At 36.2% G+C, this 11033-nt stretch overlaps 1 protein-coding gene across 10 annotated transcripts in view; it reads left to right on the plus strand.

Moving 5' to 3' along the window:
• Window positions 1-8856, plus strand: part of FMRFa (FMRFamide related propeptide) — a 109510-nt gene extending 100654 nt beyond the window's left edge. For all 10 annotated transcript variants that reach the window (XM_022803989.2, XM_086986914.1, XM_086986908.1 and 7 more), the window contains one exon: window positions 1604-8856. In XM_022803989.2, the coding sequence (XP_022659724.1) occupies window positions 1604-1672 (69 nt within the window). In that variant the 3' untranslated portion in view covers window positions 1673-8856. The remainder of the gene's footprint in view (window positions 1-1603) is intronic.
• The last annotated feature ends 2177 nt before the right edge of the window (window positions 8857-11033 follow it).

Here is an 11033-nt window from a genome sequence, read left to right on the forward strand (position 1 = left end):
TCTTCAATGGTTTATGTTGATTCATTCGATAACAGTTAGAACGTTTTCGTTTTAAAAGTAATTCAACAGCCGCATTTGGGCTTTTGTGCGAAGCGAATTCGCCATACAACGAGCCTCATACTATCCGTTCATATCTACAAGCGCATCATTATATCTCTAAGTGTCTTATTATCAAAAAATGCAAAATGATGTTATTTAATTTTTTTTTTATTCAGCACTGCCACGTAATGTAGGCAATGCGAAATAAATTAGAGTAGATAATGGGTTACCTTGATTTTATGCAACGAGGGAATTTTTTGTGAGTTGAACACACATACTCACACAGAAGTCAGAACGTGTGCCAACGAAATAGGCTACTGACATCACTACAGTCTTCTTAACGATGAAAAGTGGACTTGATAAGTTACGCATTGTGCTGCTATCTCGCAAGCTTGAGGCAACCTTTACGTCCAACATTGTATTCTACTTTAAGTTATTTTGTTTAGTGCTTGCTGGTTAGACTAGTGCCTTTCATATGTAAATGTATACAAATCAAACCTTCCCTAGAAAATCGAAGTTTTTTTTATAAAGCTCTCTAAGAGAAAACCTCTTCCGGCTTAGCAAAATATATTGCGTCGCTTTTGGTTCATCCTGAACTCTCTCCCTGGTAGAAAATCGTGAAAATGGGCATAATGACGGAAAACGAAAATGTCAGTCTGTCTTTGATGAACCGGGTCCATAGCTGGAGGCCGCGTCTAAACTTTAATGCGATATTTGTGTCCGTGTGAGCGAGCATTAGTTGTTTCAACAGAATTTCAAAATCTAGGCACATTTTGGTCTCTTACGAAGTAATTTAATTCAGGAAAAACTGATAATATAAGTATGCCTTACATTTATATTTTATATATATATTTTACGTTCAGATTTGCTGTTCCTCCTTTTTAAACACTGAATCGTTGTCAGGGAAGTAAGCCGCCAATTGTTCGGCCCTGCAAAGAAAAGCTTTTCTGTGTCTCTTTCCATCGTCTCTAGTGGAAGAATGAACGTAAATGAAGTTGACTGTTGGCATCAAGCAATCATACTGAAGAGTTTTTGATTACCGCTACCGTAAAGTCCTGAATCTCATAATATTAGAAATTAAGGCTGAAATATTATAATAACAGATACTTCTTGGTTGAGACTAAAATAACCTCGTGTGAGATGCTGCAATGGAAACGAATTTGCCTAGTAAATTTTAGGACACGCAAGTTAACCTGAACATTAGCAAGGGCACGTTTCGTTTCGCGCTGGAAAAGACCAGCTATTTGAAGCAATACTTAACGGTAGTAGCGGGCGTAAAATACGCAACATTTACCTCCTCAGTAAGCTGATATGTGCAATATTTTTGACTAGCAGTATATATGCACTTCCTAGAAGTGAATATAGATTAGTTACTACACTAGCACCATAGTAATACTCTCATAAAGCTAAAGATAGAAGAATTGAGCTGTTCCTATAGGCAAGCATCTGTCAGTACAAACTTATTCAAATGAAGCCTTAAGTCAACATAGCAAATTTAGGAAGCACTGTGCAATTTTTCTAGCTAATACGTATCTTGACCTGCTCTTCCCGTTATTGGTTTCAGATCCCGCAGCCCAGGGTTCAGTCCAGGTGGACTCGACCCGACCGTAACGTATTTCTGCATTTTGGTTAGACTGCAATTCAACGCTAATCGAACGTCAGCACTGAAGTCCATAACAAGCTAGTACCTAACGGCAATACATTCGCATCAAGCGCAGATCAATAAATTCATCACCTCACGGAAAAAATTGATAATTTTCGAAAAGCTTGTTCGAACAGACGGCACTGACGCATTCGAAACAGGGCCGGCTATTTACGACCCCGTCGAAGACATAATCAATGGAAAAAAACATTACCTTGACACAAACCAGCAGAGCTTTCAAATCACTAACACAAAATTCGAACTAATGTAAAGCAGCACGTGACATCTGCTATCTATCGATCGACCCTGTACATTAAAGCAAAACACCAATCAAATCAATTGACATGGGCATGAAAGAAGTATTTGAACATGACAAAACCAAAAGCGAGGAATAAACGAGAAGCAGCAAAAACAGACGAGACTCATGTAACGTGAAAATGATCGATCTGTCATAGGTCACTCGATGAAGATTCTGACGCTTTACAAAGAAAGCCTTCCTGTGCCACTTGATGTCTAATTCATGTCAAGAGGAGAGTGACATGCGTAAGTGTAAAATATGGTTTTATATACTTTTACCGTTACCGAAACCTTTTCCGGTATCATCAACAATGAACGTACTTTAATTAACCACCACGTATTCTGACTGTAATAATAAAGACAGATAGCTGTTGAATCTTCGGTTTGGATCCAGATGTTCGTGGCTGAAGTCAATCTCTTTAGAAACAAAGGTACCAGTATCAAGGCTATCCGAAAATAAAAACAGATCCAACAAACAAATCGGTAGTAATATATATATATATATATATATATATATATATATATATACGAAACTTTTATACGTCCTGCGTTTGAAAATCATGGGTGAAGGACTGGTCCGAGTTTGAGCAATATTGAAAGGCAACATATTTCGAAGCGACACTGTCATTGGTATTATGTGAAAATAAAAGAATCAAATATCAGGTAAAATATTAACGAAGCAAAAATCTGACGGATAAAATAATAATAATCATGCCCAATATACCAGTTTCTCTCGCTCTCTCTCTCTCTCTCTCTCTCTGCAAAGCAGCCTCTTGCGAAGATCGAATAGTGTAGAATAACGAGGAAGAATAACGGAAAGGCTGTGCATTTACAAATAAATTGCGGCTCAGAAGCAAAGAAGTTATCGAGTGATTGGCGACGAACAGAGGGGGAAGCGTCAAGGCTAAACGACATATAGTGACTGGGTCGAAAAATGGGTGAAAAAAATACAAGAGAAAATAGTCGGTAACATCGAAAAAGCGTGACCGAGAATCAAGCATATTTACTAAATGTTATATATAATATATGTCATCCAAATCGTTCTTGGAATCGATTTGCATTATTGGATTTTAATAATACTATTTATTTCTATATTCGTTGCTCCTTAACTCGTCCGCAACTATGGCTATCATATAATGGCGGCAGTTGTGACCACTCAAAATAAGACCTGCTTAGCAATGGATAGTGTCGAAATAAACTGCCTTATAACAAAATCAGTAATAAGATTCCCATCACAATTTGAAAATAACGATTGACACGACAATCCTGGATCCTGAAACACGACAGTCCACTTGCATGACACCGAGACTGGTGTGAACTCACTAAATGACAATCTCAGGAAGACGTTATTTAACTCATACAAGAGATATACAAGTAAGAACTCACTATGTACTATGATGTCTCGTAAGAAACAGCAACGAGATACATTGACTTTTAATTGTATGACAACTGTTGAATTGTGTTGTATATAGGAGAAATATATTTCAGGAAGGAAGTTTTGAGTATGTCTTTGTCACGCTGACTCGTACCGTTATTATTTTGACAATAATCATTTTGTACTATTCATTAGTGAAGATTCCGAATTTAAAAGCGAGCAATATCATTGTTCAAGCTTTATATCTATGACAAAAAGAACTGGATATTTGAAAAACGTTTCCATCAGAGAGACTGATTCGAGAATTCTCTGTTGATATATTTTAGTTCCATATAGTCGAACCGTCCCCGCAAGTTAGCGCCTAAAATTAGATAAACATTAATCTCACCCCATCGATAATGATCTATATGATCCGATATCATTGCAAAAAAAAGTGTTTGTGACCAGATCGTCGCAATGTGACTATGTACTACCTATTGGTGACAACGATAATAGAAAATCCTAACGCCATTGAATATGACCTAGAAAAACACGTAGCCAAAAAAAGTACTCAGAGAAAAATGACACTCGACATTTTTTGGTCAGTTAAAATCAATTAAGAGAAATAAAGATAAAGGTCATATAGATCGTTGATTCTATGACAGAAAATTGAACATACGAATCATAACTATGGCATAGAGCAGAACACGCAAAAATCCTATATATATATATATATATATCTACCACTAGTCAAAAAGCTTGGATAATAATGATATCGTGGTAGAAAATTACGATGCTTACACAGGTAGTTGATTCTCTCTACACATCTTTAAGACTAAGTCCCAAAGTTAGTTGCAATTATTGACTTTCGGAAATTTCGTGCGCGTCCGTAGAGCCGCTGGAAACGCGCGAAATTTTGAATAATCAACGAATCAAGATTTCAAATTTGTCCGAATCGTTAGAGGAAAAGTTCTCTCAACAACACATCATATATATATATATATATGATGTGTTGTAGACTTAAGGTATTCTTAAACTAAGTTCAATGAGTTGGAAGTAGTAATTTATTCGTAATATTATATCCATTGCATCAACTACTGTCGTAGTATTCGTCGAATGCATTTGTGCCACTTACTAAACCACCTGTCCAGAATGATTCCAGCCTGATGGAAGCAGGAAGACCATCTTACGTGGTCAATGGGAATGCTTTGCGTGAAAACAAGATTATTTACTCCACAGTTACAACGCCGCCTGGACAAATTATCTTCAAATGTATCTTCACAAAGATATACGTGTATAACTATGATCAATTGTCATGACCTAATTTATTAGACCTAAGCAAAGGCGGATAGATATTTCGCAAATAATCGTATATTTCACGTCTAAATGTATTGCAATTAGCAAAAGAGAAAAGAAACATTAACGGTATCAATATGGGACGAAGCTATGCTCCACATGTAGGAAAATTTGAAACGACAAAAGCACACACCAAAAACATACACGAACATACAATGCATGACTATACAAAAAAATGATTATCGCACGCAAATAGCAAAGAAAGTTGTTTTTTCCTTTATAGCTAGAAACACAGTCATACACACTGAATAATCACACACGATAAAGATATATACATAGATCAGTAACATGCGCGAAACGAAGGAAAAACATATATATATATATATATATGCATATATATATATATATATATATATATATATATATATATATAGCGAGAGAGAGAGAGAGAGAGAGAGAACGAGCGAAAGAGATACAAACAGATAACGAAGGAAACAAGTGAATAGGAACTAGAGAAAGAGACCCCCAATAAATGAAGATCTCCACCGTCGAACAGTGCATCGTATAATAGATGAAAGAGGATTTTTCATTTTCTGTATCTGTCGGTCATTAATAATAGCATAATGGTTTATAATTATTACTCAGACGATTCCTATAAATCGATTTGTTGGACAATTAGCAAATGGACAATAGTTGCTCAAAAGAAATGCCTTGCTATTATAAAGGCTACTCATCTCTTCAGAGCTTGTGTTCAAACGTTTGTTAAGATTAACTACTTTCATTGACGAAATCCGGTTCGAAATGGGACTGGTTGTTCAGTGATTTCTTAAATCTCCTATGCGATGACCTTTTAGAGGAACCACATTCACATATGTAAAGAATATTTAATGGGTTCACATTTCACTTAACTCGAGCCAATTTCGCGGGTTTTCCGCTAAATAGAACTGTCTCAGATTTTAGCAGGATCATTCCGACCTCTTTTGTATCTATTCGAACACATTAGCTCGAACATGGATCTCACGTACAGCCGCCAGGTTAAAAAATAATTTCATGAAAATGATCGAATTTTTTTTCTATACAAAAACATATGCTTTGACACATCAATTCATTACTATTCCTTTTTAGCACGACCTCATTTATTATTCATTGCAACTATCGATTAATCGCTGGAAATGATGCACGTAAAGAAGGAGGCGTAGCACAATACTAAATAACAGATTTTGGCTAACTCAGGAATACCTTAAATCACAACATTAATCGAATGGGTTTTTTTCGCTACGCTAAGGCCTCTGTTCGAATCCTTGGAATAATGTCTTCTGCAACTTCTTATTAGTAACTGCAAAGTGGCAATAACTATATGGAAATGACTTTATGTGTAGAAGAATTTGATGATCGTAATTTATGTAAAGTGAAAGCAGGTTAACTGGGACTAACTTTATGGACGGCGGCTTCAGCTCTACATAGCTCCACGCCATCCATTAAAAATAATGTACTTACTATGGGAGAGAAAAACACAGACACCTTCATTCAACTTCAACTGCCAGGCTGACTATAGAAAATCGAGCGCGGCAAATAAATCAACAAAAAAAAACGAATGTCTAATTTCTGGTTACTCGAACTGATCATTGGCCTAATTATATAGAAACGTCCGAGTGCACTACTAATTAATTAATTAAAAGTCCTTATTAAAGTAATATTTGTCTCGAATTGTATTTTACTCTAGTAAGTTTCAGTGGATCTCTATTTAAAATCTCTCGTCATTGCACCTGGCGATTTTGCTCTAGATTGAATATATGTTAACTTTGTGGAAACTTGGCGCCCACACTTAGATTCTAATATGACTAACTTTCAAGGCGCAATGATCAGGCGCAAGGTGATACGTACGAACGTTAGGCAGTGTAGGGCTTCTCCAATTAAGTCAGCTAAATCTCGTTTCTATCGATCGCTTGGAAAGGCTGAGATTGTCATGTCCACTTCTTTAAGTGCCGGATATATATAGATAGACACAATTAATTCGTTACTCAATTAAACCTCAACTGATGTAGAGCTTAGAAGAAGCCTCCTTTAGCAAAAGCGATTGCTCATGAAACCCAATGCCAAGTAATGCTTGACCGGCCAAGTAAAGCAGAAGCTATTTCAATCAAAAGGAAGCATCTTATCGAAAAATGTTAGTACGATGGACAACAATAAGGCCTATTATCATTTGCATTCGTCATTACGACTGTTGCAACAATCACATTCGTGTGTGTACTTGTTTATCTCGTGGAGTGGCACGAAACACGCGAAAAAAGAAAAAAAAAAAAAAAAAAGTCTATTTCTGCTGTTTGGTAGAATCATGTTCTTATAAAATTGTGATTTGAATCTAACGGAAACGATAATTTTTTACTTCAATAAAAAATTTCGTTATATTTTTTCGAGCTAATTACTAAATTTTACAAAAGGTAAAATAACTACTTTTTAATTATTGAAGATTTTCCTTTACAGTAGTTTTTAAAAATAGTAAGAATATTTTATTTTTATTTTACCACTGTTACTAATAGCTTAATTTCGTATTTATCAACTGCTCTGATGCCTGATGAATCACGCGACGAGGATATATGTAAAGGTTAATTGATAGCAGTTATCATACCCGTGAAGTAAGTCGATGGAACTACTCAACGAGAAAGTTTTTCAATGTGGAAGAAAATTATAGTTCATTAAGGCAGCGATTTAGAAGGTACGATTATGATCTTGTAGTAGACGTCTGGTCAAAAAGAAAAGAACCAAAAGTGTGCACTTTAAGCCTAGAAAAAATAGACAACGACAAAAACTTTTACAAGCACATATTGTAAGTTGTTAGTACATACAAATAGCCAAACGATACAGTAGACAGCCATCTTCAACGATTGTTTTCGTAGCGGAAACGTTCTAACGGAAAGCATGCCAATTAAGAGGATGCCATACGATCTATATAAGTATAAAGTAAAGAGAAAACGGCGACAGTGAGATTCAACGAATCCCAAGAACAAGCAAGTCAACGTAAGCAAAATAGCCGTCATAATGATGCCAAACTGTAATTAAGCTTAAGACTATGATGACGACGACGACCATTGAAATAGCAACATTCAATATAATGACAATAGTGTTATATATACCTTTCTATTTATCTAAACACGCGGTGCTTTTATTCAAGCCTGTTGTGCCGGATGACAGGCATGTGAGTACTGGTTTTGTTCGAGTGCTCATCAATGCTCTCAGTTTATCGTAGGGAAACTGGTTGCCAGTAAAACGGCAAAATAGCCGAAGGCAGCACTATATTCTATAAAGGTTTCTGGGGTATTCAGTAATTTCTACGTTTTCATTTAGTGTTTTCACTTATGCAATAATGACTTTTTTTTTTTGTCGTCAACACGCCTGCTTTCTGTGTCAGACAGATCGTGATAGAGCGTTTTTCCTTAATTTTATATCTATGTTTTATATCTATAGGGAACGCTGTCAAATGAGGCTAATATAAACGCCATCTACATAAATTGACAACTATTAATAAGACTGTAAATACGTGGTGTTTTTCTTTAACGTGTTTACCGTCATTCTGATTAGATCAGCGAAACAGCAGATCAATAGATGAAACAAAATCGACGAATGAAAATTCTTACACTGTTGAATTAAATAAGAACGTTCAGGAATCCTAATTATTATCATTAATATTTTGGCTTAACTAACCTATGGCCCCATACTGTGGCATTCCGACTATACATGTAGTCTAAATAAGTTATTCATACATATGTAGTATATGAGCGTTGCTTATCAGAAATACTCTAAGTACATAGTTCGACGTTCCATTTGTAAAAAGAAACCATTCTGGTGTTTGAGCGCTCATCTGTGTCAGAGCAAATGTGTGCAAGCAACAGGTTTCAAATCAAAACATTCTCTGATCAATATTTCAGGAATATAATAATGACTATCTTTTTAATACTTAATATATGTATACTGCATTCGTAAAAACTCGGCCGCATTACGAGATGGGATTCTAGAGCTGTACTTAGCATGAACTGAACAATTATGAGAAGACATTGTAAGAATTATTGTTTTATAAATTGGATAAACGTCAGCCAACACAGGGAGCAGATTGATGGGGTCGATTGTAAAACATTGAAATGAGGCGTTTGTTGCCACAGGAGCTTTCCCGGCATTTGTCCACCGAACCTTAACAAGATGATTACATATCAATAAAGATCGCTTAGCGGAAGGAATATGTGTTTTCGATCTGTTCTTTATTAGAAAACCTCTACTAATAGGAGTGAAGGAGAAATTTATGCTATTATTTGTTCACGATATATGTAAATCCACAAATAAAGGGATTGATTTAAATATAAGTAAAGTGAGCTGACGGAGAATACGGAACATGTCTCTCGTGGTCTCATTGACTTCAACACTTTTCCTCATTTGCAAACCAAACCGTAAATATCTGTTTTAGAGACAGCACTGGTGAAATGTGAATTTTTATTTTATCAGTTTACTTTAATCCACAACTGGACTCAAATGGTTAATTTCGTTGTAAGGAATGCTTATGGTGGGACCTTTATTCAAAGGAGCCTTTATGTTCCGCCGAGGTAATCGCATCCACTTGTGCTAGTACATACTGTTACCTCGAACCTTTATCCTTCTCCTGTTTCGAAGGCCTCGACGCCCTCTTAGGCCGTATAGTATGTTGGACACCACTTATGAATGAGTCTGTGGCGTAGTTATAACGCTATGGTCGTAGAAAAGGAACACTTCTTGCTATGCATGGTCATTTCTTTACAGGCACTGGCTATATATAAGAATATATCAAAGAAAGAATGTGTTACCAGAACAGTGGCAAATAAGGATCAAATCGGACACGATTTATCAACAAGATTCCTGGTGAAATATTGAATAGACATCAAATGGAAACGGCCATGTTCATGGGCACCGGACATGTTGATCTGAAGTACTTCAGATCAAAACTTATCGTTTTCAAGCGTCAAAGCGATACTTATCGCATTAATGCCACAATACTGATATAAATAAACAAGCTCGAAATGCAAACAACATGAGGAAATTATTGTCGAATGAGAGCGACATATAGTTTAGCTGATGAACATCTGTAGAAATCTCCGACGAGCAGATCATATACTGAATCATCTATGAGATTTGCACGAAATACAAACGAAGTATCGTGAAGTATTGTGTGATCGTAACGGATTTAATTGAGATGAAACGGGTCTCACTAGGGGCTATCCTAGAACACTGTATATCAGCGTCCTAATTGCACTACCTTAAGAAGTGTAAATAGTGAGCTACTCGCTTTCTTCTAACTAGATACCGTGAAACGTTCCGTTGATTTTCCGCTGAGCATAGCTCAATGCACTGGAAGAACTTCTACATGTGTAATGCAAACGATCGTGGTTCGGTTAATTTTTCTCTAACATGGCCCGGTACTTTCAGTCGTTGCCAAATAAAGCGAACAGTATGCCACGTTTAGAGGCTATCGGAGCCGTCTCTAGATCTTGTTTGACGAAGATTGCCGCATACTTTATTGGCTATCTTTTATAGGTAATACTCACGTTAGCCCATGATACAGGATCAAGCATCGAACTGTTGTATTTTATCAAAGTATACCCGTCGACGTAAAAGGAAACTTCTAGATTTTACCCGCCTAACTGAAAATTGGCCATTAGTTTAGCTTTTCCTTTTGTCGATAAATTAGAATAAATACTAAAATAATAACAACAGTATGAAATTACTTTCCTTTCTTACAAAATCTAACTTTTATTGCCTATTTTCTACATGTATATATATATATATCAGTATTATTGTATAATGTCCATATATTTCAATTCTATGTTACGCCTTTATGTCATTTTAGGCCTTCTCGTAATTTTCTACTAACTTCTGATTTTTCATATGTGATTCACCGGGTCCTAGTTTGGTTATGTATTGATGAGTATGGAGGAATGAATGGAGGCAATGTACGATATGACCCGGCGGCGTCTGTTCGTTCGATTGCTTATTTGTTCCCTAATTCTTGATTTTTCGATTTAAGGATCTCTAAAGCCTATGGCCTTATCATAAGTTTTACGATACAGCTTGCCTTCATAGCCTCATCAGGCTCTGATCCATCCACTTCCTTCTGGATTCCGTTAACATAATGGAACACAAGCATCACTCGCTGACCAGAGCTAAATATTTATTACTGATGAAAGACAAAAAGTTTGTACTAGCCGGAATAAACGTATTGTGACTGTTGAATGTTTATCGGGCGTAAAACCGTTGTCAGTTGTATGATGTTTATAGCAATATATAACGTAATAATAACGTACTTGCAGTAGCCGTATTGCGTGTCGTTCATTGGTCTCAGGCTTTCGAACCCTAAACGAAGACTAAGTTGTTTAAAACTTATAT

This window comes from Varroa destructor, unplaced genomic scaffold (assembly GCF_002443255.2).
Source record: "Varroa destructor unplaced genomic scaffold, Vdes_3.0 BEIS01000004.1, whole genome shotgun sequence".
Classification (NCBI taxonomy): Eukaryota; Metazoa; Arthropoda; class Arachnida; order Mesostigmata; family Varroidae; genus Varroa; species Varroa destructor.